The sequence below is a fragment of the Pleurodeles waltl genome, chromosome 1_1 (assembly GCF_031143425.1).
Source record: "Pleurodeles waltl isolate 20211129_DDA chromosome 1_1, aPleWal1.hap1.20221129, whole genome shotgun sequence".
Lineage (NCBI taxonomy): Eukaryota > Metazoa > Chordata > Amphibia > Caudata > Salamandridae > Pleurodeles > Pleurodeles waltl.
Window position 1 is genome coordinate 745,512,306 of NC_090436.1, and position 26,839 is coordinate 745,539,144.

The window sequence follows — 26,839 nt, forward strand, 5'->3', positions numbered from 1 at the left end:
ACAAAATGGAAATTCGCAATGCCTCACAAACTTGCCAGTCCCATGTTGTTGAATGGCTTGATTCTAGTAAAGTCCTAGGTAATCCATTATTGGCAGAATTAAATTACTGGGATTCATTTTAGACTCTTGCCTAAACGTGCCAACCATCAGCTTCATTAGATTCAGGGAACCACACCTTTCTCCCCCAACATGATTTTAAAGAAGTGACAGGGGCACTCTTTCTATCCAGATTGTAAAATCCACCTGTACCCACTTAAACCTTCCTTAAATTGCTCACTCTTGGAGCATCAGCCCTATAGGTCATTCACTTGACCGGCTACCTTTTGAGGGAGGGTAATATGTAAGCTTTCCTGCTCGGTTCACACACCTTTACACCCCAGACATTCACACTCTTTAGCAATGAAGTTGAAGGCCTCTCGGCGAAGCCATCTATTTCGCTGTTTGGACCTTCTCTTGTTGTAAATTCTTATATTCAACAAAAATATACTTTAAAAAAATTGTTTTCTGGATGTGCCTCCATGGTTTGGAATACCGTTTTGTCATCCATGTGCAGCATTTTCACTCATGCCACGAGCTGTTACATAATTTAGCAGTCTTTACCTAAGCAGAGGATGCCCCCACCTTCTTTATTGTTCCTTTTAAGAGGGCAAAAATCTTATCGCTTTATGATATTTACACATAGCAATATTTAGGTCAGCTGTTTAAAATCTGGTCTGTGCTAGCATTTTTTCGAATGTGCCCTAACTTTTTTTTTTTTTAAACCATCTTACATTTATAGAGGGAATTTTCAGATGAGGGTGGTAAGATTTGAGAAAATGACAATTTATTTCCACCCAAGAAGTAACAGTGGAAGGAGCAACTCTCTCATTTGACGTAAAGTAGCAGCGGTGCTGGAACAATTTCCAGAGTGGAGTGCTGCTTTTTTTATTTTTTATACAGACCATACATGCGGTGAATCTATTTGTACAATAAAAATAATTGTTTGGTCCTTATTAACATGTTACATTCAAAAAGTAAAAACCAAAGCAAAAACAATTTAGGTCTGGTTACCTCTCTCCGAATATATAACTAATGCGGTGGGTCCCTAATTCTCGAAACATCATTCTTGAAGTATTAACATTTCAACATCTTGTCTGCGGATTTTCCTCTTGTCACAAATTGTGTCTGTGAAGGTGAGGGCTGTTATATTAATATTAATTCTGTTGAGTAGTGCGGCTATATTATGCTTCGAGACTCTTGAATAATACTCAGCTTGAGCTTCCCTTTATGTGATCTGACAGCACATCTGTTTAATTATAGTCTCGCCTGGCCTGACCCTTGCATGTCTGACTCCCTGCTCGCTTTGTTACGTAACTTCCCCGCAAGTTACAGAATCGATGTACATCTACTCTTGCGTGTCTGTTATTGGCAGGTGTGTATCTAACACCTGTGTGTATTTAAAGGAGGGCAAGGTCTACCCCTACACTGTTCGTATACAATTGTTGCGTTCATGGTGGTCGCTCATCACTTTTTGGCTCTAGTTTAGTTACTAATGATTCCCAGGTATCACAGGACCACATTCCATCTTTCCCTTACATTCTCCAGTATGGGTTCAGGACGCTTGTTCAGGGTTTTATATAAGTTTGTTACAACTTTTGTTTGATTGTCATATTGCAGCATATGATGTAATATGGGTGATATCTCTGGTTCCAGGTTTCCAGCCATCCATGTCTTTTTAATTAACTGACAAATGGCGTAATAGGCTATAAATTGCCCTGAGCTCCATGACGTGAGGGCTTGTATGGATTTAAATGACAATTTCCCCTCTTCGAAACAATCTCCTATTGTCAGAATGCCCGCCTCTGTCCAAGCTAGGAGCGAGTGTGTTCCCGGCACCCTCGCCCACCCAGGGATCTGTCCCAGGGGTATAAGCGGTGAGTAAGGGAGTCCCCCGCGCTCCTTCAGTAAGTATCTCTTCCAACACTCATGTGCTGATGCCATTAATAAATTATCAGGCGCCCTTTTCGCTGTTTTGTTCATTAGCCATGTGACTAATGGCACTCCCCGCAGCTGCGCTGACATCCATGTAGATTCTTCCAGGGTAGGTCTGTCTATCCAGTTCAGAATCCACTGTATTTGCGCGGCCGCACAATATAATTCAAAATTAGGGGCACCCAGTCCTCCCTCGCTAATTGGTCTTTGCAGTGTGGCAAGTGCCACTCGTGGCCTGCCCTCTCCCCATATAAGTTTCAGTAGTACTGAGTTTAGTTTCCGAAAGAAACTCTTAGGGACTTTGACTGGTAATGCCGCAAAGTAATATAAAAGCCGGGGCAGAAGCAGCATATTCGCCACTGCCACCCTGCCCAACAGTGAGAGTGGCAGTGAACTCCAGAATTGCAGCGACCCCTTCATTCAATTTAGGGCACGCCCTAGGTTCCCATCTCTAAGATCCTCGGTTTTGTGATAGATATATATCCCTAGGTATTTGAATGTGTCGAAACACCACTTCAGATGTCCTCTAGGGGCTAACTCTTTTCTCTCCGGAGACCAAGGGGACAGTGGAAACGCACATGATTTTTCCCAGTTTACCACGAGTCCTGATATTTCACCGTATTCATTCAGTAGGGAGATCACTGAGGATATCGGCTCCCATCCGCACATATATCAAGGCATCATCTGCGTATAATGATATTATATGGTGTGTCCCATTTCTAATTATTCCCCATCTATCTTTCATGGCTCGCAGTTGGGTCGCCAGAGGTTCCATTGCAATAGCGAATAGTAAGGGAGACAGGGGGCAACCCTGTCTTGTGCCTCTTCCAACCGGGAAACTGTCGGAAATTACCCCTCCCGTCCTCACCCTGGCTTTAGGATTAGCATACAATGTCTGTACCCACTGTATATAATTGGGGCCAAATCCCATGTCCTGCATTGTGACAAACAGGAAGTCACACCCTAATGTATCGAATGCCTTTTCAATATCCAGCGACAATACCACTTCATCTACCGCCTCTGAAGGGGTATCTCCCATTACACTCAACAGCCTCCGGATATTTAAGAATGTATTTCGTTTTGGAATGAATCCATTCTGATCTTCATGAATTAAAGTGTGTATAATAGGAGCTATCCTATTAGCCAGTATTTCACCCAGAATTTTACAATCCAGGTTGAGAAGCGAAAGTGGTCTGTATGATTTGACGTCAGTGGGGTCACGTCCCTGCTTAGGTAAAACCACTATCATGGCCTCTCTCTGTGTTGGGGTCAGTAGCTTGCGAGTCCATGCCTCCTCAAATACCTGCAGCAAGTGGGGTTTTAAGTGCTTTGAGCAAGAGGTATAGTATTCGATTGGCAGGCCATCTATTCCTGGTGCCTTGTTTTTAGGCAATTGTGTTAGAACCAACTCCAATTCTTCCATTCTTAAAGGAGCCTCCAGCGTCTCCATATCTGCCTGCGACAATCGTGCCAGTGGTGCCCCAGCGAGGAAGGCTCTCAGTTGTTGGGCAGAACATTCTGTGCGTATAGTATATAGGTTTGTGTAATAATCCTTAAATGCCCCATTGATCTCTTTTTGAGTATTAACCATTCTACCCCCATCTAGCCGTATAGTGCCTATGGGGGTCTGCTGACGGTTCTCACTAAGAAGCCATGGCAGCAACCTCCCGATCTGTCTCCCTCTGTTTGTAAGAGCATCAGATAGTATTTATAGTCATACCGACGGAGACGTAGGTCCGCTTCATTATATTTTGTGCGCGCCTCTTTTAGCGCTGAGTATGGTATTCCGCTTTGTGCCACTGCATTCTCCAATTCCCTCAACTCCTTTTCCATTTTGCTGACCTCCACTCGGAAGGTGCGTCTCACCCCCCAACTGGTTGAAATGCAATGCCCTCTAACGACTGCCTTGTGTGCGTCCCACTCTATCGCTCTTGTATCTGTGGTGTCTTTATTTATTTCCCAATATTGTCTCACTTTTGTGTTCAGTCCCTCTGCAAACGCCTGGTCTAGGAGTGCCTCCACCTGCAGCTGCCAGGCAGTAATTGCTGAACTTTGTCTGCCCCAGTCTAGAGATAATTTCAGCGGAGAGTGATCTGACAAAGTTTTGGCCAAATATTCTATCTTCTTGATCAGTGGGCATATACTAAGGGTTCCCCATATTATATCTATTCTGGTATGTACCTTGTGGGGTATTGAATAGAATGAAAATTCTCTCTGTTCTGGGTGTTTCAAGCGCCATAAGTCGTATAATCTCATATCGCCCGCCCATGTCACCAATGGGCCTGTGGCGTTTCTATTCGACAGTCCTCTCTGGGGTGTATTTGACCTGTCTAGTGACACTTCCGGTGTGCTATTAAAGTCTCCACCCCAGATGGTCGGGGCTTCGGGGTTTACTAGTAATGCTGGTGTGAGCGTACCCAGAAACTCAGATGTCGCGCTGTTAGGGGCGTAAATCCCTGTTATTGTAAGCTCTTTCCCATCTAGTTGTCCCTCTATTACCACGTATCTACCGCCTTGATCTATCCTGTGCGTGGTTTGGACATATGGGACCCCACTTGCTATCCACACCAGTACTCCTCTAGCGTAGGCGGAGTATGTTGTGCCTATAATCTGTCCTCCCTATTTCCCCCGCATTTCTTGTAGATCAGTCTCCAATAATGTGTTTCTTGAAGGATGGCAATATGAAAACCTTGGCGTCTAGCCGGGCTAGTACCCGAGATCTTTTGCCTGGCGTGCCCAATCCCCTTACATTCCATGTGGCTATCTCATAGCTGTACGTGTTGCGGTTTACAGTTTGAGCCATGAGTCATTGTGTGATGTATCTGCATATTTCGCATTCCAGTTGTCCGTGCCCTCCCAGACCCAGATCATCGCTTTCAAGTTAAAGATTAAGACTAAGAGTTGCTCCGCATGGGTACGCATTATAACCTGACCTAAAACATGCAACTTACGACACTCCCCTTCCCCACCCACCCCAACTAACTCCTCCAAACTACATAAAACTTGTAACATCCTACCCCACACACTACTACCTATGTAAAACTGTATCCGTATGAATACCTTTGGGGGAGCGATATTGACAGGAATAACCTGTGTGTGTATGTGTTTGGGCGCTCTCAGGTATGTAATCACTCCAGGTAATGCAGACAGCGCCATCAAACATTCTAATAACGAAAAAAGAAAAATCGATCGCTTATTACTCATGTACAATAATTGTGTCCTCTGGATGGCTCCGTCGGTCTCTTGCTTGTGTTCCGCCAGTGTTCTGGCTGATGCTCAGACCCATTGAGGTGCCCAACTCTCCTCTTTAAGTCACAGTGCATCCGCTGATCTAGGGGTAAGTTTTGGGCCCATAGACGCCCCCAAAAGCGTGGAGTCCGAGCTGAGTGAGTCGGAATCTGTGTTGTCGATGGGGTTTACCCATATGCCTCAAAGGAGTTCTGTGAGTGTAGTGATGCTTCCCTCAGTACTTTTGCCCTTTTGGCTTCAGCTTGTTTCACAGTGGGTTGTCCCTTTGGCTGTTTCCTAGTTCGCCTACGTGATGATGAAGAAAGCCATTCCTCTCCCTCACCTGTGCCCTCCTGAGTTTGAGCCAGTCCTTTAGCGCGCATCCACGTCCAGGCGTCTTCCGGGGAGGTGAACACATGGGTTCAGTCATCTGTTATTACTCTCAGTTTAGCAGGGAACAACAGGGCGTATTTAATGTCGTGTTCTCTGAGGCGTTGCTTGATTTTCACAAAGGAGTTACGCTGTCTTTGTACCTCCTGTGTGAAGTCTGGGTAGGCATTAATGGTGGCATCCTCAAACCGGAAAGGACCTTTGTTGCGGAACTGCTGTAGTATTGCATCCCGGTCTCTATAATTCAGGAATCTTCTATCAGTGGTCTTGCCGGTTGACCTGGAGCCGGTTGTCACCCGGGAACTCTATGCACTCACTCCACGGAGAAGAACCTCAAAGGTGCAGCGTTCAGCACTTCTTTGATCAGCCATTGTTCCAGGAATATTTCAGTGCACTGTTCTACCAGTTTCTCAGGAAACCCTAGAAAGCAGATGTTATTGCACCGGGATCTACCTTCTGCTTCTTCAGCACGTCGCCAGAGGACCTTCACCTCGGCATCCAGTCGTTTGATTTGTTGATGATTGTCCCCGGCCATTGGATTCAGTTCATTTAACGAATCCTCTGTTGTCTTTACTCTCTCCATTAATTTACGATGATCCTCTCTAAGTAGATTTAAGTCTTGTGATACTGTGTCCATTTTGTTTTCTAATGAGGACTAAGGGGGTGATTCTGACCTCGGCGGTAAAATGCCCTTACCGCCGGTCAGAAGACCGCCATAACACCGCCGCGGCCAACCGCCACGGTCATTCTGACCCACAACGGCCAAACCTCCAAAAATCCGTCCTCCACTGCAGCTCGCCACATTGGCGGGCAGCGATAAACTGGAGATGACCAAACCTCCACCGTCACGCCAACAGAAATACGCCCATGCCATTACGACCCACGAATCTACACGGCGGTCATTCAAACGCGGTATTCCATTGGCGCTACACACCGCCGCGGTCAGAATACACACACATCACCAAAACACAGCCACATTGGCCAATTTGAAAAACACACACCTGATACACATACACACACCACTCCCACACAATCAACCAACTATAAAACACACACCCACATCACCCACAAACCCCTGCGACCCCAATTACTGAGAGAAGGAGAGAGAGACACAGCAGACAATCCAAAGCAAGACACACTGAGGCACACTACACCATCACACACACCACATAGTAGCACAAAGCACCACTCACCAACACACTCCTCATCACATACACCACCCCACACCTCACCCACACCACCCCATGGCACCCCAAAGGCATCCACGATTTTCGGACCAAGAACTCCGGGTCATGGTGGAGGAAATCCTAAGAGTGGAACCCCAGCTCTTCGGCTCGCAGGTGCAGCACACCAGTATAGCCAGGAAGGCGGAGCTATGGCAGCGGATCGTGGACAGGGTCAACGCGGTGGGACAGCATCCCAGGAATAGGGAGGACATCCGCAAAAGATGGAACGACCTACGGGGGAAGGTCCGGTCGATGGTCTCCAGGCACAACATCGCGGTCCAGAAGACTGGCGGCGGACCCCCACCCACCCCTCCCGAATTTACATCGTGGGAGCAAGAGGTCTTGACCATCCTGCATCCTCAGGGCCTCGCAGGAGTAGCCGGAGGAATGGACTCTGGTAAGTCCCATCTCAACTACTATATCCCCCACACCCCACCAGCATGCCAACCCACACCCCCACCCTCACCCCCAACCCCCCAGCACACATCCTTCCTGACAATGTCTCACCAGCACAACCCACCCATCCCAACACCAACTCCTGCATGCCAACACAAACCATGGGCACCCATCACCTAAGCATGACCACTGCACTAACCCCTCCCCCCCACTAAATACCCTCACAACACCTCCCTCCAGGGAATGCCTGCACTGGGGGACAAGGGCACCCACAACACGCATGCTATTGCACACACAGAAACAATAACCAAACTCTCTTACCTCATGCAGGACCCGAACGACAACACACCAGCCAGGAGGGTCCAGAAGTGTCCATCCCACCATCGGAACAGGCCCACACTGAGGATAGCAGCTCTGTCGACAGTGAACCTGATGACCAGCCCGGACCATCGGGGACCTCTGGGCAGTCGGTTCCCCTCACCCAGACACAGGCCACACCAGACCCGACCCCCTCTGCCGACACCAGCACAGCTCCCACCCAGCGGGCCCATGCCTCTGTCTCTAGGACAGCTCAATCAGCGGTGTGTCTGCCACTACAGGGCACCCAGGCTAACCCGACACCCCAACAACAACAGGGACCTGGGGGCAGTGGGAGCGGGCACACCGGCCAGGGGACAGAGGCCGGGGGAAACCGGGCAGCTCGGAGGGCTGCTGTGCGACAGGGGGGGGAGGAGAGGCCCAGGGAACCCACTCTCCAAGAGGCCCTCACCACCCTCATGGGGGCCTACCACCACTCCCAAGAAACGATGGCGACGGTACTGGCCAGGTTCACTGAGATCCAGGCACAGCAGGAGGAACGTTACATGGGCTTCATGGAGGAGCTGAGAATCATCGGGACTGCAATGGGGACCATCGTCCTGGCCCTCCACAGGATAGAGGACGCGTTGCGGGACCATGGTGCACCACACAGGGCCCCTGTCACTAGGCCGGACCAGGAACAGCCTACCACCTCCGCCGGCGCTAGTGGACAGGAGGTCCCAACACCTCGACAGCCCCCCAGAACCCCACCTCCTGCTGAAGAACAACCACCCCGTAAGAGGAGCCTGAGACCAAAGAAAAAGACAGAGTAGGATGTCAAGACCCCCGCCAGCAGGACATACCCCCTCAAGTCTTCCCACTGTCCCACATTGCCACCCTGTCCAACCATGAACTGCCTATGCTCCATCCTTCCACAGGCAAAAGAACAATGCACCTGTGAGACTGAGAACTGGACTCTGCCATGGATATTCCTCCACCCCCACCCATCACCCTTAGAATCACATGTACCGGTATCTAGCACTGTAAATAAATCACATTTTGCACACAAACCTGTTTTGAGTCATGCTGTATTATTAACAAAGGGATAACATATTACTGTTCAATTTCTGTTCTGTCAATTAGTCATGACAACATACCAATGTCAATACGCTGTATTTCATGGGCGAACCAAGCAGAAGTCAGGTACTGAGTCAGACAGCACTGAGAAGGGAAGGGAAAGGCATAAATTAATAAAAAACATCTGTGGGGAACTACAGAAAGTACAGATGCAGGAGGCTAGAAGCAATTGTGAAATGGCGTGGGTGATTCTTACCTGGGTGTTACTGGAAATACTGTTGTATCACTCTGTCCCTATTGTCTGTGTCGTCCTCAAAGTCTTCCTCCTCTTCACTCTCCACAGGCTCCACGGCTTCTACAACACCACCATCTGGACCATCCTCCTGCAGGAAAGGCACCTGGCGTCGCAAAGCCAGGTTGTGAAGCATACAGCACGCCACGATGATATGGCACACCTTCTTTGGTGAGTACATTAGGGATCCACCAGTCATATGCAGGCACCTAAACCTGGCCTTCAGGAGGCCAAAGGTTCGCTCAATCACCCTCCTTGTACGCCCATGGGCCTCATTGTAGCGTTCCTCTGCCCTTGTCCGGGGATTCCTTACTGGGGTCAGTAGCCACGGCAGGTTGGGGTAACCAGAGTCACCTATTAGCCACACACGTTGTCTCTGTAGCTGCTCCATCACATAGGGGATGCTGCTATTTCGCATCACATACGCGTCATGCACTGACCCTGGGAACTTGGCATTTACATGGGAGATGTACTGGTCAGCCAAACAGACCACCTGGACATTCATCGAATGATAATTCTTTCTGTTTCGGTACACCTGCTCATCGTCTTTTGGGGGTACCAAAGCCACATGGGTCCCATCAATGGCACCAATGATGTTGGGGATATGTCCAAGGGCATAGAAATCACCCTTCACTGTGGGCAAGTCACCCTCCTCGGGGAAAATGATGTAGCTCCGCATGAGTTTCATCAGGGCAGACAACACTCTGCTCAAAATCTTTGAAAACATAGGCTGAGACATTCCAGATGACATGGCCACTGTGGTCTGGAATGACCCACTGGCCAAAAAATGGAGGACTGACAAAACCTGCACCAGAGGGGGAATCCCTGTGGGTTGGCGGATGGGGGACATCAGGGCTGGCTCCAGCTGGGCACACAGTTCATGGATAGTGGCACGGTCAAGTCGGTATCGAAGGATTATATGGCGTTCTTCCATTGTCGACAGGTCCACCAGCGGTCGGTACACGCGAGGATTCCTCCTTCTCATCCCAAGTCCCAGCGGACGGTGCCTAGGAAGGACAACATGGAGCACAGAGTCAGCCAAACCACAGGTACGTACAGACAGCTTGCACAGTTAAAGAATGGCAATGGGTTGAAAGGCGTGTATGTGTGGCAATGCAAGGCCTAGGCCTGTGTGTCGCAGTCAAAATTAAGCCATGTGGGCCCTTGAAATGGCGGCTGCCTGACCTGTGAAGTGGGACAATGGGATGTGAGGTCACTGCGCTGGCGTGGCACACCGTGGCGGTAGGCGGTCGAAGACCGCGGCGCAAAGCCGCATTGGTTAACATTGAAGCCTATGGGTTTCAGGAGCCAATAACGAAGTGCGCCGGCGGTCGCGGTACGCACCGCCGCGGTACGCACCGCCGAGGACGTGACCGCCATTTTCTATCTGCTTAATCACTCGAGACCTGATCATCCACAGGAGAGGACCTATACTGCAAGTGCTGCTGTGACCTCGGTCTGGAAGATACAATGGCTGCTGTGACTGGGGAAAGGGCCCCTGCCTTCACGTCTGAAGAATTGGACAAGCTCGTGGATGGGGTCCTCCCCCAGTATGCGCTACTCTACGGTCCTCCAGACCAACAAGTGAGTACCCCGAGTGCTAATGGAATGGGCTATGCCTGTGTGGATTGGGGTGGATGTAAGTTGGTGGGGTGGGGGGCGAATGAGGAGTGCAACGCCCGACAGATGAGAGCATGTGCCATATGGCAAAGTGGGTGGGGGGGGGCCAATTACATCTAACATGCAGGCCATTGATGATTTCCTCCTTTCCACCCTGTACATGTCTAATAGGTCAGCGCCCATCAGAAGATCGAGATTTGGCGTGCCATCGCCAAGGAAGTCCGGACCTTGGGGGTCCACAACAGACGGGGCACCCACTGCCGCAAGAGGTGGGAGGACATCCGCCGCGGAACAAGGAAGACCGCAGAAACACTGCTGGGGATGGCCTCCCAACCTAGGAGGGGTGCCAGTCGCACCATGACCCCCCTGATGTCCCGGATCCTGGCGGTGGCCTACCCTGAATTGGATGGGCGCTTTAAGACATCACAGCAGACACAAGGGGGTGAGTATCAGCACATTCTCCTATCTTTCTGCGCAGTGGAGGCGTCTGGGTGGGGGAGGAGGGCTGTGGGTGACATTAGGCCAGGGCGCTTTCTGTAGTGTAGTCCTCTCCCTTAGGCATGGCCCTGTGCCCCCGGCCCCCACCTCTGTAGGGTGACAAGTACAGCCCTTGAAGGTCCAGCATCTCCCATGTGCGCGTTTGACGTCTCTTGGCCTGTTGTCTTAGTCAGTAGTACTGAGTAGTGTACCCCGAATGCGCGGCTTAGTGCATTAGGCACCTGTGTCTGTCCTCTCCGCCAACGGTGTTGACATTGCATGCACTCAACCTGGTCTTCTTTTTTCTCCCCCCACCCTTTCTCTTCATCTTCTTGTGCATGTGTGCATTAGCATCATCAGGCGGAGGAGATATGGCATCGGAGCACGAGGGAGCTGCAGGACACAAGGCCCCGGTGGGCCCAGGAACAGACACCGAGGGCACCAGTGATCCGGAGGGCGAGGGGAGCACCACGACGGGGACCGCTGGTGAGAGCAGCGAAAGCGACACGTCCTCGGATGGGAGCTCCCTAGGGGTGGCGGCAACATCCGTGCCCCCCGCCTCTACAGGTACAGCCGCCACCCAGCGCACCAGCCCCGCCCTCCCAGCAGCCCCTCAGTCTTCGCTCCGTGCCGGTTCGCCCAGGAAGGCGCGAGTCTCCTTCGCCCCAGGCACCTCAGCCCCTGCCCCTGTTGCCCCTGCTGCCCTCAGTGCGGAGCTCATTGACCTGGTAAGGACGCTCATTGTTGGGCAGACAACCCTTCTGAATGCCATCCAGGGTGTGCAAAGGGAGGTGCAACAGAGCAATGCGTACCTGGAGGGCATTCATTCGGGTCAGGCTGCCCATCAACGAGCGTTCACTGCTCTGGCCTCAGCACTGACGGCAGCCATTGTCCCTGTTTCCAGCCTCCCTCTTCTGACTGCCTCCAGCCTGTCTCTGTCTCCTGTTCCTCAGCCTATCCCATCCACACCATCAGACCAGCCTGCACACACCTCAACACCCAAGAGCAGCTCATCCAAACACAAGCACCACAGATCCCGCAAACACTCACCCGAGCAACACCCAGATGCAGACATGCCAACAGCCACTGCCACCCCTGTGTCCCCCTCCTCCTCGTCTCCCTCCTCCCTCCCTGTGACGTCTACACTCACACCTGCATGCACCCCAACATCAGCCAGTGCTTCCATCACCACCTCACCCTCCAGTACAGTCCACACTCGTGCAGTCACCACCCCCACTGCCATGTACACGTCCCCTGTGTCCTCTCCCACTGTGTCTGTCACCCCCTCTTCCAAGACACACAAACGCAGGCAGCCACCCACCCAACAGCCATCCACCTCACGACAGCCTACAGCACCAGCACCTTCACCCAATGAAAGCACACCTGACTCTCCTACAACCACCTCCTCTACCTCCACTTCCATCTCCACTTCTCCTACCCTTTACCTTGGCCCTAAAAAACTTTTCCTGGCTAACCTTAACCTCTTTCCCCCCGATGACCTCCCCCATCCATCTTCAAAGAGTCCCAAGAGCACCGCAGCCACCACCAGCCCAGCTTCGGGTGTCACTGTTGTGCCTGGGTTCTGGAGCCCACCCTTTGCCAGCAGTGACACATCGATCAGCAGCAAGGACGCGTCCAGCCCCCCCCCGGCAAGAGGACCCGCAAAACCAAGGACCGCCGTGCGAGGACCGACAGGGCTGCCCCCAAGGAGCAATGTGCGGCCACTTCACCACCCACACCATCTGGGGGAGGCAAGGGCCCGAGAGCCCCATCAAAGGAGCGGAAGGGCAGCAGGAGCGCGGAGAAGGTGGACCCCACATGCCACATCCCAGCTGGGAAGGAGGACACTAAGGAGGCCAGGAGTCCGTCCCCGAAGGGTCCAGAAACGTCACGGTCCGAGGGCGACTGAACAGGGAGTCCAGGCCAGGTCTGGCTCCCTTGACCTGCTGGATGGGCACCCCTGAACAGGGCCCGCGGTGCAGAAGAGCACCGCTGAACAGGGCCCCGCCGTGGAGATAGGCACCGCTGAACAGGGCCCGCGGTGCAGAAGAGTACCGCTGAACAGGGCCCCGCCGTGGAGATAGGCACCGCTGAACGGGGCCCGCGGTGCAGAAGAGTACCGCTGAACAGGGCCCCGCCGTGGAGATAGGCACCGCTGAACGGGGCCCGCGGTGCAGAAGAGCACCGCTGAACAGGGCCCCGCCGTGGAGATAGGCACCGCTGAACGGGGCCCGCGGTGCAGAAGAGCACCGCTGAACAGGGCCCCGCCGTGGAGATAGGCACCGCTGAACGGGGCCCGCGGTGCAGAAGAGCACCGCTGAACAGGGCCCCGCCGTGGAGATAGGCACCGCTGAACGGGGCCCGCGGTGCAGAAGAGCACCGCTGAACAGGGCCCCGCCGTGGAGATAGGCACCGCTGAACGGGGCCCGCGGTGCAGAAGAGCACCGCTGAACAGGGCCCCGCCGTGGAGATAGGCACCGCTGAACAGGGCCCGCGGTGCAGAAGAGCACCGCTGAACAGGGCCCCGTTGTGGAGATAGGCACCGCTGAACAGGGCCCGCGGTGCAGAAGAGTACCGCTGAACAGGGCCCCGCCGTGGAGATAGGCACCGCTGAACAGGGTCCGCGGTGCAGAAGAGTACCGCTGAACAGGGCCCCGCCGTCTCAAGCACCGCTCCGCTGGGCCCTTCATTTCAAGCACCGCTCCGCTGGGCCCTTCCTGTCAAGCACCGCTCCGCTGGGCCCCGCCGTCTCAAGCACTGCTCCGCTGGGCCCTTCATTTCAAGCACCGCTCCGCTGGGCCCTTCCTGTCAAGCACCGCTCCGCTGGGCCCCGCCGTCTCAAGCACCGCTCCGCTGGGCCCTTCCTCTCAAGCACCGCTCCGCTGGGCCCTTCCTCTCAAGCACCGCTCCGCTGGGCCCTTCCTCTCAAGCACCGCTCCGCTGGGCCCTTCCTCTCAAGCACCGCTCCGCTGGGCCCTTCCTGTCAAGCACCGCTCCGCTGGGCCCTTCCTCTCAAGCACCGCTCCGCTGGGCCCCGCCGTCTCAAGCACCGCTCCGCTGGGCCCCGCCGTCTCAAGCACCGCTCCGCTGGGCCCTTCCTGTCAAGCACCGCTCCGCTGGGCCCCGCCGTCTCAAGCACCGCTCCGCTGGGCCCTTCCTGTCAAGCACCGCTCCGCTGGGCCCCGCCGTCTCAAGCACCGCTCCGCTGGGCCCTTCCTGTCAAGCACCGCTCCGCTGGGCCCCGCCGTCTCAAGCACCGCTCCGCTGGGCCCTTCCTCTCAAGCACCGCTCCGCTGGGCCCTTCCTCTCAAGCACCGCTCCGCTGGGCCCTTCCTCTCAAGCACCGCTCCGCTGGGCCCTTCCTCTCAAGCACCGCTCCGCTGGGCCCTTCCTCTCAAGCACCGCTCCGCTGGGCCCTTCCTGTCAAGCACCGCTCCGCTGGGCCCTTCCTCTCAAGCACCGCTCCGCTGGACCCCGCCGTCTCAAGCACCGCTCCGCTGGGCCCCGCCGTCTCAAGCACCGCTCCGCTGGGCCCTTCCTGTCAAGCACCGCTCCGCTGGGCCCCGCCGTCTCAAGCACCGCTCCGCTGGGCCCTTCCTCTCAAGCACCACTCCGCTGGGCCCTTCCTCTCAAGCACCGCTCCGCTGGGCCCTTCCTCTCAAGCACCGCTCCGCTGGGCCCTTCCTCTCAAGCACCGCTCCGCTGGGCCCTTCCTCTCAAGCACCGCTCCGCTGGGCCCTTCCTCTCAAGCACCGCTCCGCTGGGCCCCGCCGTCTCAAGCACCGCTCCGCTGGGCCCTTCCTGTCAAGCACCGCTCCGCTGGGCCCCGCCGTCTCAAGCACCGCTGAACAGGGCACCGCCGTCTCAAGCACCGTTGATGGTTCATTGTGCCCACCATGCCTCCTCCTTGACCAGTGGAGACTGTCATCCACCTGATGGACTGTGGCTTTGCACTCCCCAGGATGGTCCAGTGGGCAATCCACCCACTGCAGAGACTTGAGAGACTGTGGCTTTGCACTCCCCAGGATGGCCCAGTGGGCAGCCCACCCACTGTAGAGACATTGAGAGACTGTGGCTTTGCACTCCCCAGGATGGCCCAGTGGGCAGCCCACCCACTGTAGAGACATTGAGAGACTGTGGCTTTGCACTCCCCAGGATGGTCCAGTGGGCAATCCACCCACTGCAGAGACTTGAGAGACTGTGGCTTTGCACTCCCCAGGATGGTCCCGTGGGCATGGTGGCTCCTCGTGGATCTGGCGTCGTGGACTCATGTGGCTGTGGTGCCCCCCCCTTCCCTTCCCCCTGAGGTGCCTGTAGTTTTTACATCTGATGCCCCTGCAGTGTTCTCTCCAAAGGACTCAGGGCTTTGCCCTTGTTTCTCAAGACTTTGGCCCACGGACATGCTGAATTCATAGGATGTGCAGGACTTGGTACTTCAGTTATACACTGATGTGTATGTCATTTGTTTTGTTGTGGATATCTTTCATGGTTGTACGCTAATTTTCTGGAGCTTTTTGGTACATAAATATTTATTCCAAATATGATTATGTCCTAGCATTTTTCAGGGGTGTTTGGGTGGTGTCACTGTGACTTGGTGCTCTGCATTGGTGAGTACATGATTGGGGGGGGGGGGGGTCGCATATGTGTGTGCCCGTAACCTTTCGTCCTCCCCCTCCCGTGTGTCGTAGGTGCAGTACTCACCGTTGTCGTCTGCGCCGGACTTCGTACTCGTGGTAGATGAGAAGGTAGACGAGAGCAGGTAGGATGTTTAATTCGGGTTCCATGCTGTCCTCCGTACTCGTGGAGTGTGTTTTGGTGAGCGTTTTCCCGTTCGTAGTCTGTTTCCGCCGTGTTTTTATCGGCGGTGCTCCCGCCTCGGAAAAGGTGGCGGATTGGTGAGTTATGATAGTGTGGGCGGTACATTGTCTGCCGCCTGCCTGTTGGCGGTGACCGCCGCGCTGTTTGTCTGTACCGCCGCGGCGGTCGGAGTGTTAAGTTGGCGGGCTGTGTTGGCGGTTCCCGCCAGGGTCAGAATTCCATTTTTTGGACCGCCAGCCTGTTGGCGGGTTGGCCGCCACTTTAACACCGACCGCCAGGGTTAGAATCACCCCCTAAGTGTCCATAATCGCCTGCAATACTTTCTCGAATTGTGTTGAATGAGCATGGAGTGTGGTTTCCATTGATTGTAGAGTTGGTACTAACTGCTGTTCATTTGGCGCGGATCCAGGCGTGGTTCGTTCGTGCCCTTTTCGTTGTTTTGGATTTTCCAGCCATGTTGCGCTGTTGCTGGCCTAGAAGTGTGATACAGAGCTGAGTGACTGTGTGTTTTTGGGTACCTATTCTTTTATCCCCCCATTTTGCACCCGCTGCACGGAGTGGGGTTACCCAGTGAAGAATAATACAGGTCTACCTGTTCCACGCATTGATTGTGTTGTGCGGCGATTAGGTGGGTTCCAAGCCGCTGTTTAATTAATGCTGAGTCATCTCGCTCCTCCACCCTATTGTCCAGCTCTCCTCTAGAGCTGCAGCCACATGCTGAGATGAGAAGGGGGAGACTCTCACCCTCGCCGGTTCCCCGACCCCCCGCAACCCAGGCGTTATTAATGCACCTCCTGGGATTGGGAAAAGAGTCCCAATATGAGCGGGGAGCTGGGTATTCTCCCCAATCCGTACCCAGCGCACCGCCGGGCCCGAGTGAGTATTTCCTGATACGGCGGGGCTTCCTCCTAGCCCACGCCGCGGCTCGGCTGCCCGCGTTCCACACACCGCTCCCCCGTGAAAGGCAGACAGCCCCTCGCCTCCGCCGCTCCCCGCGGCTGCTCCTCGCACAAACAGGCACAAAATGGATAGCGCCGGGCGCACATAGGTCCTAGGAGGGGGAAGGGTGGAGGATAGGGGGCCACAAAGCAAATTGGCCTGCCCCGTCGGGGGGCTCCCTCCACTCCACTCGCCGCTACTCCCGATGGCCCTCAGCTAAGTCGGTGGGCGGACCCCGGCGCCGTTCCCACCACTCCGGCTGCCTGGGTCCAGTCGAGGTCCCGGCTTACGACGGCTGTCCTCATTCCGCACGCCACTCTTCTGGGGAAGACAGACAGCCCCTTGGCTCAGGCAGGCACACATGGCGGAGCCGGAGATCGCCAGGCGCGCGAAGGTCAGAGGAGGAGGTGGTACTGGGGGTCATGCAGCGAGTTGGCCCTCCCCGACGGGGGCCCCCCTCGCTCCACTCACCGCTCCTCCAGGTAATATCCCTGAGCGAAGTCGGCGGTCGGCTTCCGGCGCCGTTCTCTCCACTCCGGCTGCCAGGGTCCACTCGAGGTCCCGGCTTACATCGGCTGTAGGGCCTCAGGCGGATTCCACCCGCCTCCGCTCTGCGGGCTGCCTTTTTCGGGTTTTATTTAACTTTCTACCCCGCCCGTTAGTTCCGGGGGGTTCCGCCGCTCATTGCAATCGCTTAGGGTGTCTCCGGGAGCGCCCTTCAGGATATTTAAATGTGCCCGAGACGGAGCCTACGCTCTAGGCATCCGTCGCCGCCGCCATTTTGGCCCATCCCCCCCAGAGTGGAGTGCTGCTATCATTGTTACAATACTGCAGCCATAGGGGTTGTGAAAATTTCCCAGCGTCACACAAAACAAGTGTAGCAAATGAGGCGCACTTATTCATCAGGAGAGTAGTGAGGGCATGGATGTCACCCTTGGCCGCAGCTGCAACCACTGGCTTGCCCTTTGCGACCCCTGGCACTGCCTTTGTGACCCTTGGCCTCAGAGGTGGTAAAATCAGTGCCAGGAGCATACAGGAAGCTCCTCCTTATCGACGTCTGTTTGAGCTGCACAGTTCATTGTATTATAATTATTTTGTTATTACACTAATAGCTAACAGTGGATAATATATATTGAATTGAATATGACATTCCGTGGCAGCTTTGGCAAAACAAACTGCTTTTTAAAAGTATGTTGTGTATGTGTTAGCATATCTGTGTGTGTGACTGAAAGAGAATTTCAAAGGGCGTGTAAGGTCACTTCCGTTACCCCAGGCATTTTGGTGAGTTGACGTGCATGAGTAAGGGTGTAGTAATTAGCTGCATTTGGGAGCACATTGTCACAAATATATGGTGTTACAGCACACTGTCATTTACAGACAGCACATTTTCCATTGAAATGACCACTAAATTTGCAGAGGCATACAGTTGTACTGATAAAACTATATAGAGTACAAAAGATGATGTCTGGAAATTGGCTTTCAGTACTATTTATCATATGCACATCAATGAGTAAAGTGTCTTGCTCTGTTGTGATCCTATCAAAAACCTTAGTATCTGTAAAATGGGATTAATTTGTGCGTTCCTATCTGCTATTTCTTAAAATATTGTACAGTTAATTTACAGATATTTAAATTGTGTTATATTTATGTGCCCCATTAAGATTGTCACATGGTTCCGTCTATAACAGCATCTCAATTTGCAGTCAGAGGAAGAACAGTAAATGGCAATGTCTATGTTAAAAGAATAAGATGCAATTTTTTAGAAGAAATAACTTGACAGTTGACCTATCTCTGTCTTTGGATGCAGAGGAAATAAGACAAGGTAAATGCATCATCATTGCTCAGTCACCCTCTGAACCTCAACATATTTATTTTACGGGTGCTGCAGCAAGCCCAGCTCTCCTACTTCCAGTGCCAAAGTACAGTAGCGTTCAACTTTCAGAGGGCTGTGGCACAAAGTAAAATAAGGGAAGTCAATGTCCTCTATCCAGCACATCTGGTATAAAGGCTAGTATGAGGAATTGTCGAACTACCACAAATGTTTCGCTTTTTCATATCTTTGATTTTGACATTAAATGAGGACTGATGCCAAACAACAGAGGGAATATAGAAAAGAATTATGCCTATTTTCTTCACTGATTTTTTTTTGAATAAGTTAAAATGTTGCATATTTCTTTTGCATCAGCCCTTATATGCTTCTTAAACAAACGAAACCATTCATCACCATATGAACCAGCCTGGTATAAATGTGGTCTGGCATACATCAGGCCTAATGCTCTCTCCATTGGACTCAATATTATTGAATAGATGTTCACATTGAAAAGTGTTCTTATTTATGTTGCTGCAGCTCCTCTGGTTACTTTTGCTTCTCTTATTAAGGGCTATTCTCTACTGAGGACAATGGCTGTAACATTATGGGACTTATTTACCAAGCAAGTAATACATCTACACCCGTAGACTGGCACCTGCGTTTGAGTGAAGATTTGCTAGTTGCTGTGATTCCCAAAAAATCACAGGAATGCATAGGAGAAGCTCTACCATGTGCAAGTTCTCATGAGGATCGCTCACAATGTGATGTGATATTTCCACTGGGATCCCATTCCCACTGTGTGGAGCTCCCCATAGTGCAATACTCACACAGGTGAAATAAGATTCCCTGTGTAAACACACACTTTTTTTAACCAGGAAGAAAATACTTTTCCCAGGAGTAGAAACCCCTTCATGTACACCACAACCAAATCTAGGGGTGATTCAATCACCTTCCCAACGTGGAAAGGCATTTACCCCAGCAATGTGCTGGAGTAAAATGATGACCCTTTCTATGCAGTAAAGGGGAATGTGAGTAATGTCTTCTGTCACCTTATCTTAGTCACAGACCTTGTAGAGGTGATGGACTACCTTCAGCCACTCTCCTTTCCATCCACCTTCATTCCACACCACCAATACCACTTCTGACAGACAGGGCCTTCATCAACGTCCAGGACATTAAAGTAATAAACATGTAGGTAATGATGAACAGCAGTAGACTTGCTGATAGTCACATCATCATGTTGTACTTTTGCAGAGAGCAAGGGTCAAACAAAACCTAAGAGATCACTTCTGAGCTGAGCCTTAGACTCTAGATTCTAAACCTAGGGAAACATAGATTTATTCCAGTGCAACCCTTTGCAAACACACTGTTACATATTTGTTGTAAATCGGCTCCCAATGTTGCCCCATCCTGTTGCGTAACATACGGCCATGGGAGCATTGCAAGGAAAAGGGTGGCATTGTGATGTCAAGTATGGCTCTACCATGTTAACTGACTCATTATGGGTGGGTATGTTCAATATGCTTGTTTTACATACGTTTGTCTTTTCACGCTCCTGTATTTAATTGAAGCATGCTTACATTGAAAATATTGGCAACCACAAACTATTTTCTATTTTACAGTAGGTATCCATCCGATCAAATTTACTAATTTGCCATTGTTTGATGCATGAACATTTGTAGTCAAATAAATTGTTTTCTTTTTCATCCAATAGGATACTACAGATTATGTTGCATATGTAGCAAAGGACCCAGTAAATCGCAGAGGTAAGATCATTTCTATGCTTAGCTATCTTAAAGTTTCTAAGATTATTCAGTGCTCATTTTGACCTGAACTCTCGGATGAAAATAACAAAGATAAGGACCAGTGTGGTTTAAATATATTGAGATTCAGCTTGTTGACTTAGCCTTTGACATCACGAGTTGGGCTGTCCTTCTTAGACTTAGTTCCCGGTTTACAAAGCCCCTAGTTTTATTACTCTAACCTTATGTATGAATTACTCATGAATTTCCAATTTATTGACAAAGCATTTTGTGAGGGCAGTGGTGTCTTACTTTGTGGTAACTCACTCATGGATTTACAAGATGCTTATTCAAATAAAAAGTATTTGCGAGTTAAGCCCATCTTTAGCCCTGGATTTGCACACATGCCTCTTGCACGTGGCTGACCATATGAAATCCTTCACAGACATTAGGGGTGCAAACAAGTAATACTTATTTACTACATGCATTACATCATGTCTTTCATGAACACCATCACCAAGAGAATCAGTAAAAAACTATGAACCAGATGTAGAAAGGGCAGGTTGCAAACCAGTCGATTTTCTTTGCACAACTTTAGTAATTTGCAACTTGCCCTTCATTTGGCGATGCGACTCATGTACTAATCAGTCACATTGCAAAAATGTACATTTGCATGTACGAGATGAGGCAGCTCCTTGCGAATACCTATGAATACAGGGAAAGTACACCTCCATCCCTCATTTACATTTCCTGTATGTTGACATTTTTTGATAAAAGCAGTCGTTGTCCCTTGAATGGGCGAGAATTATTTTAAAAACAGCCCCAATACACATGAGGAATGATATTGTGAAACATCCGTTGGCCCCTTGAACCACCCTCTGCTCTCCCCCAGGCAACCAGTCACCATTCACAAGATGGAAGCTGTCTCACGGAGACACAGGCACTCTTAAAACTTCAAGAGACATTGGTGAGCCACATACTCAAATAAAGATAGAAGTAACTTTGGGAGGGAAATCACAGTGTAAACAATTCCTCTGGTAGGCTTGAGCCTGCTATTATTGAGATCGGATCAAGAACACAGCCAATTCCAGAGGCCAAAACAAAGGTCTTTGCAGATTCTAATAGTCTTGCCCAACCTTTTGCTAACAATGCAGCCGTTTGGCTCTCTCAACAATTCTGTTTAGACTTGTCCAACTTTTTCACACTAAAATTGATAATATCCATAAATCCTTTTCTTCTTCTGCTGCTTTCTCCTAAATAAGGATACCTCTATCTAACAGTCAAGAGGAGCATGCACAATCAATACCTTCCTTCACTCCAGTTTCAGATACCCTGAAGTGATCATAACTCAGAATGACCTTGTCTGGTTCTCCCCAAGACCTGTTTCCTATTAATACTGCAGAAACAATTATTTTTCCATTGCTCCAATGACCCAATGCAGTGTCTTCCTTTCCACAGGCTCAGTGCCTAGTGACTGGAAAAAATGCTAGCTTTATTCTTGTTGAAGAATCTGAACATTGACCCTTATGTAGTGATCAACTGTATAGAGATCTTGCAACTTCCATTTCCTGGTGTGGTTACAGAAACCATAGTCAATCAGCCGCTCTCCTCATACATAGAACCCAACTGTTGGAGAATGGCTGTCTCTGAATGGTTTTGCCTTTCTCCTCTTTTTCTGAACTCGTTTTTGTTGGCTTTAGGACCCTGGGCACTTTACCACTGCTAACCAGTGCTTAAGTGCATGTGTTCTCTCCCTAAAACATGGTAACATTGGCTCATACCCAATTGGCATATTTAATTTACTTGTAATAAAGTACTCCACACGTAACCAGGGCCTGTGAATTAAATGCTACTAGTGGGTGCACAGCACTGATTGTGACACCAACATAATTAGCCCCTTAACCATATCTCAGGTCTGCCATTCCAAGGCCTGTGTGTGCAGTTTCACACCCACTCCGACTTGGCATATAAAACTACTTGCCAAGCCTTATACTCCCTTTTCATTATACATAGGTCACCCCTAAGGTAGGCCCTAGGTAGCCCACAGGGCAGGGTGCTATGTATGTAAAAGGCAGGGCATGTAATTGTAAGTTTTACACGTGCTGGTAGTGAAACTCTCCCAAAGTAATGTTTTACTAATTGTGAAGCCTTCTCCTCTCTGAGGTAAGCTTTGGGGATTCCCTTATATACTTTTAAGTGGTGATTTCTGATCTGAAATGAGAGGCATTGACATGTTTTGTATGGCTGGAATGGTAGTGAGAAATCCTGCTACTGGTGAAGTTGGCTTGAACTACTATTTTAGAAATGCCACTTTTAGAAAGTAGGCATTTCTCTGCACTTACTGCTCTCTGTGCCTTACAGCCTGTCTCCAATCCATGTATTGCCTGTGCTTAGCAGCAAATAAACTACTTCTTGCTCATGAACTGAGTCTAAAAGAGCTGAACCTCAAAGCTGGGCAGTCTGAGTCCATCAGTTATGGTGGAAGCATGCGTACAGTACCTGATGGAAACAAGAAGGTTCATATACCCAAGGATTTTGCGCCCAGTTATGTGTTCGGAGATGACATTGATAAGTGGTTTTCTGCTTATGAAGTTGCACTGAGGGTACATGGGGTTCTTGAAGAGCACTGGGGACAGGTCTGTGGAAACACATGCCAACTATTGGCAGGGACACACTTCTACCATTAGAGGTTTGGGACCAGACCAAGTACACTGCCATGAAAGCTAGTTTGATTGCCAAATTTGGACTGATCCCTGAGAAGTATTGCCAGAGATTCAAGGACAGTCACAAGTTCCCCAACCAATCCTGGGTACATTTCATTGATTACTTCAGTAAGGCACTGAATGGCTGGGTGTAGGGCAGCAAAGTTAATGACTATGTTGGGCTGTACAGTTCAATCATGAGAGAGCACCTGCTTAGTATGTGTTTTACAGAGTTGTTCCAGCACCTAATTGACAGTAAGCTGATTGATCCCAGGAAGCTTGCTGAGGCGGTGGACATCTGGGCTAGCACCAGAGTGTGCAAAAAAGGTACCTGGAAACGACCCCAAAAAGGTTGGTTCAGGTTCCACCCAAGAGAATGATGGGGAGGTTACAGATGGCCCAGACAAACCCTATAGTAAGGGGGGAGGAAAGGGTTCCCTTTGCCCATCTGAGAAACAAGGTGGTTGTTCTGGTGGACATTGGCCCAGGACATTCCATTTCCAACCCCGCTGCTTTGAGTGCTCCCAGTTAGGACACAAGGAGGGGAACTCTCTCTGTTGAAAGAAACTACCCATTGGTGGGGCATCTACAGAGGTGGCCAATGTGGCCTTAGGGACAGATCATAAACCATGAGATAATATCCCTCAGTTTGGAGATAGACTCAGAGGGTGAGCTGGTGATCCCTGAGGGTGGGAGTCATCAATTCCACCAGGTGGGAGTAAATGGGATCCCAGTCCCTGCTCTGAGCGATACTGGGGCTGGACTAAATCCACTGTGCTGGAAAAAGTGTTTCAATGCCACAGAATTGACGCAGCGGCTCTCTCACAGCTGAAAAACCAACACAGTGCCTGCAGAATTAACGCAACGCCTGTTTCCTCATCACTGAACGTTTGGATTTTCCACGCATCATCGCTGGGCGTCAGATTTGTCATCAAACTCCGCACCGCAGCAAAGAACCGAGGCTGCATGACTGGAATACAACGCATTGTCCTTCCCGCGAGGAAAGAATTGATGCATCACCTCCGCGGTGCCAGAAAATCAATGAATCAGTTTCTTTTCCACTTGCCTTCTAGGTTCTTTTTCAACACCTCACCTCCTCTGCAGCCCGCAGCATCATTATTTTTTATGCATCCCAGGAACTTTGTGCTAAAGAGATACATCCATTGATTCCTATGGATTAAGTCTTACTTAAACCTTTAAAAAGTGATATCTTGACTTGTGCATATTGGATTTCGGTTGTTTCAGTCTTGTTTTATTCAAATAAATATTATCAATTTTTTTAAACTGGTGTGGAGTACTTTTTTGTGATATTTTCACTGTGTTACTGTATGACTTATTGCACATGTACTTTACATATTGCTTTCTAAGTTAAGCCTGCCTGCCTGCTCTGTATCAAGCTACTGGAGGGTGAGCACAGTAGCTTGTGTTGTGACTTACCCTGATTAGATTGTGGCACCTTCTTGGGTAGGATGCATACCTCTGCCAACGAGAGACCCAATCTCTAACACCAACAATTTTTTTGATCTACATCAGTAAATTGGCAGATAATGACATCTGTGTGCAGCTGGCTATTGGAGCCAAAGCAGGTCTGATTTTATTAGCCGTCTTCCAAGTGTTCTACATGATTTTTTATACCATCTTGCTCAACCATTTCACCAATATTGTTATGAAAGACCTTGCATCACTCTGGTGTTTTTGTTTCTTAAGCACCGCTTTTAATGTCTACTATTTTAGAGATGTTCACTCTAACCCAGACCCTGTTCATCATTTATGTATCTCCTCTAGATACTCTTTTAATCAGCATTTGTATGTATATGCGGATGACACACAGTTGATGCTGCATCTTGATGGTGGCCATGCTCTTGACAGTCCCAGTCCAAGAACTGCATATATGTTGTTAAAGAATGAATGTATTTCAGTTCACTCTGCCTCTTTCTGACAAATTAGAGGTGATCACCTTTGGAAATTCATCTGCTTGGGCCACTGCTTGGCTCTTTCCCTTAACCTTAACTCGTGTACCTGCATTCTTGGCATTTGTTTTGATGCAAAACGTTCTTTCATCTCTCACACTGACAAATGTTCCTCTATCTGTTTCATTTTGATGAGGGTAATCAAAAAGAGCATCACCATTGTTCTGGAACACTTTTTAAAATAGTTTGATGCACTGATTGTACACATCTTACATTTCTCTTCCAGTCTACTTTGTCATCATCTCTAAGGTTTGTAACTGATCCCCTCTCTGGCTTTGCTTAGTTATCTACCTTTCCATCATTTGTAAAAAACCGGAAAACCTAATTATTTTCTTCTTAAGTGTTTCTTTCTGCTTCGCTCTCTCCCACCCCAAAGCACCTTTTTACTGCACACATTACAAAATATTTTCATTCATTATTTCATTCATTTCTTGCTAGTGATATTGTTTGTTTAAAGAGTATGACAGATGCTTTGCAAATCGTATCAATGATTTGTGCATCATCAAAGTGTCATTATTGAAGATCTTCTTTGCTATTGAATATTTTGACTGGTTAGCATGTCTATTAATAGTTGTGTGTTTAACAATTACCAGTGTTGAATCAGCCATTGCTTGAGAACTCATTAGGTGAGAGGCAATGGCCAGAGCATAGTGCAATTTGTTTCTTGCAGAAGAACAGTTGATTATTATCAGCATAGTTATAAGACTCACTGCACTGCTCAACCAACAGATCAAGTAAAAGTTTCAAGTACGGTTTCAATACAAATTCCAAATAGCCCTGAATCCTATGGTATCACACAGGTAATGAACAGTTTTGGGGACAACTACTAGTCAGTGTAGAGCAGACAGATGAATTAGACCACATGAAATCCTCGCTACCTCTGGACCTTACTTTCCAAGGCTGCTAAGGGAACCAATTTCACCAGAAGTGAGGCTTTGCCCTTGCCACCCTTGGACAACATTTATTAATTATTTCTTTCAAGATGGCTGCTATATTTATAGTTAGGAAGATGTTTTTATTTCATGTTATCAGTGCTACTCTGTGAAAGCTTCACTATCAGCGTCAAAGACAAGTGATATATACGTAGGTATACACATCATGTTCCTTTCCCACTTATGTGAGACAGGAAAATGATGTACTTTTGGAGGGAATTGTTTATATAATTGCCATCCCAAGCATGCCTTCTTATCTTTTGTTTGGGAACATACCTGTGTCAGGGGTCCTATCATATCTGTATATATACATCTCGCGCAGGCAAGGTTATCAGAGGGATTCCTACCTGATGCCATCAACGCTATCTGTGCCACACGTCACGTTGATGCAGACCCAGCCTTTGTGTCACCACGAAGTCTGATCTAGCGACCTCATTCCAATGTAACAAGGGTTTGGGAGAGCTTCTCATGGACACTGTACTGGCAGTTTAGGTTTATCGCACCTAGGGCCATATGTACAAACACATTTTCCCATAGACACAGAATTGGTAAAACCCTTTGGTACATCTGGCCCCTAGTTCTTGTTAGGTTAGAGATTAGGTTCTCCATGCTATGGTATTAGGGTCTATTTTACATCTTATGTTTATTGCAAGATGGAGGCGGTCTTTGTATTCACGACTCTCATCTTTACAATTCTGCTTCTTACATTGTTCATTATCCTAATCATTGCAGCTCATGCATTTTTACAGTAGATTGCAGTCTTGCAAAGGTTCAAAACCTATTGAAAACTTCCCTGCATCTCCTTCCTTGCCTGTGTGTGACTGAGACATCTTACTTGTGCGAGAAAAGGGTCATCTCTGTTTAACCACGACTCCCCTGAGATGTTGCACTCTAGAGTCTATGCGTAAAGGTGCCAGATATCACCTTTCACTATTTGGGTTTTTGGTGATTT

At 49.8% G+C, this 26,839-nt stretch overlaps 1 protein-coding gene across 1 annotated transcript in view; it reads left to right on the forward strand.

Moving 5' to 3' along the window:
• Window positions 1–26,839, forward strand: part of SHC3 (SHC adaptor protein 3) — a 418,135-nt gene that overhangs the window by 303,449 nt on the left and 87,847 nt on the right. Inside the window, exon 6 of the mRNA XM_069227563.1 lies at window positions 20,256–20,307. Within this exon, the coding sequence (XP_069083664.1) occupies window positions 20,256–20,307 (52 nt within the window). The remainder of the gene's footprint in view (window positions 1–20,255; window positions 20,308–26,839) is intronic.